This window comes from Neopelma chrysocephalum, unplaced genomic scaffold, assembly GCF_003984885.1.
Source record: "Neopelma chrysocephalum unplaced genomic scaffold, ASM398488v2 Primary Assembly neopelma1_96507, whole genome shotgun sequence".
In the NCBI taxonomy this organism is placed as follows: Eukaryota; Metazoa; Chordata; class Aves; order Passeriformes; family Pipridae; genus Neopelma; species Neopelma chrysocephalum.
Genome location: NW_020925153.1, coordinates 1 through 1,081, shown reverse-complemented (window position 1 = coordinate 1,081; position 1,081 = coordinate 1). Strand labels below are relative to the sequence as shown.

The 1,081-nt window shown below is 62.3% G+C and overlaps 1 protein-coding gene across 1 annotated transcript in view; it reads right to left on the bottom strand.

Moving 5' to 3' along the window:
• The window catches only part of JTB (jumping translocation breakpoint), a gene marked incomplete at its 5' end in the record, with an annotated part of 1,999 nt that extends 1,028 nt beyond the window's left edge, over positions 1 to 971 (bottom strand). The window contains 2 exons of the mRNA XM_027708723.1: positions 577 to 656; positions 873 to 971. Coding sequence (XP_027564524.1) covers positions 577 to 656; positions 873 to 971 — 179 coding nt within the window. The remainder of the gene's footprint in view (positions 1 to 576; positions 657 to 872) is intronic.
• Positions 972 to 1,081: the final 110 nt, after the last annotated feature.

Here is a 1,081-nt window from a genome sequence, read left to right as displayed (position 1 = left end):
TCTGGCCCTGATCCTGTGGGAATTCTGGCCTGGATCCCACTGGAATTCTGGCCCTGATCCTGTGGGAATTCCGGCCTGGATCCCACTGGAATTCTGGCCCTGATCCCCTGGGAATTCTGGCCTGGATCCTACTGGAATTTGGGCCCTGATCTCAAAGGAATTCTGGGATGGATCCCACTGGAATTCTGGCCCTGATCCTGTGGGAATTCTGGGCTGGATCCCACTGGAATTCCAGCCACGATCCTGTGGGAATCCCAGGATGGATCCGAGGGGAATTCCAGGCTGGATCCCGTGGGAATTCGGTATCCTGTGGGAATTGCGGCCCTGATCTCACGGGCATTCCCAGCCCCAATCTCACGGGAATCCTGGCCCCAATGCCATGGGAATTCTGACCACTATCCCCAGAGGAATCCCAGCCCTGATCCCATAGGAATTTTAGATTCCAATCCCACAGGGAATTTCCCACTGAAATTCTCAATTCCAAGGGAATTTCCAGCCCCGATCCTGTGTGAGAATTCCAGACCCCATTCCCACTGGAATTCCGGATCCCACAGGGAATTCCCGCCCCCCCCTCACCTCTTGAACTCCTCCCGTTGGGACGTGGGGCAGTTGATCCTCTCGATGAACCCAGTGGGGGCACAGTCCGGGAGGGTCTTCTGAGGGCAGGAAGAGACCCCCCCAGGATCCCCCGAGTGAGGGAGGACCCCAGACCCAAAGCCCCCCCAATTCTGGGGGTCCCCGAACCCCCTGGAGCCCTCAGGGCAAGGCAGGGGGGTGGGTTTCAGCCCCACCAGCCCCCCCGGTGTTGGGGGTCCCAGCCTCCCGGTTCGGGGGTCCCACCGCCCCAGTTGGGGGGTCCCAGCCCCGCTCACCATCTGGAATTCGGAGCACCGGGCACATTCCTGGGCCACCACGAACTGCTCCTCCCGCCAGCACGGCGTGGCCACCGCGGGGCTCGCTGGAGGGGGGCAGAGATCAGTGGGGAGCGGACAGAGTCCCCAAACCCCGGACCGAGACCCCAGACCCCGGATCGAGACCCCAGACCCCGGACCGAGACCCCAAACCCCGGACCGAGCCCCCA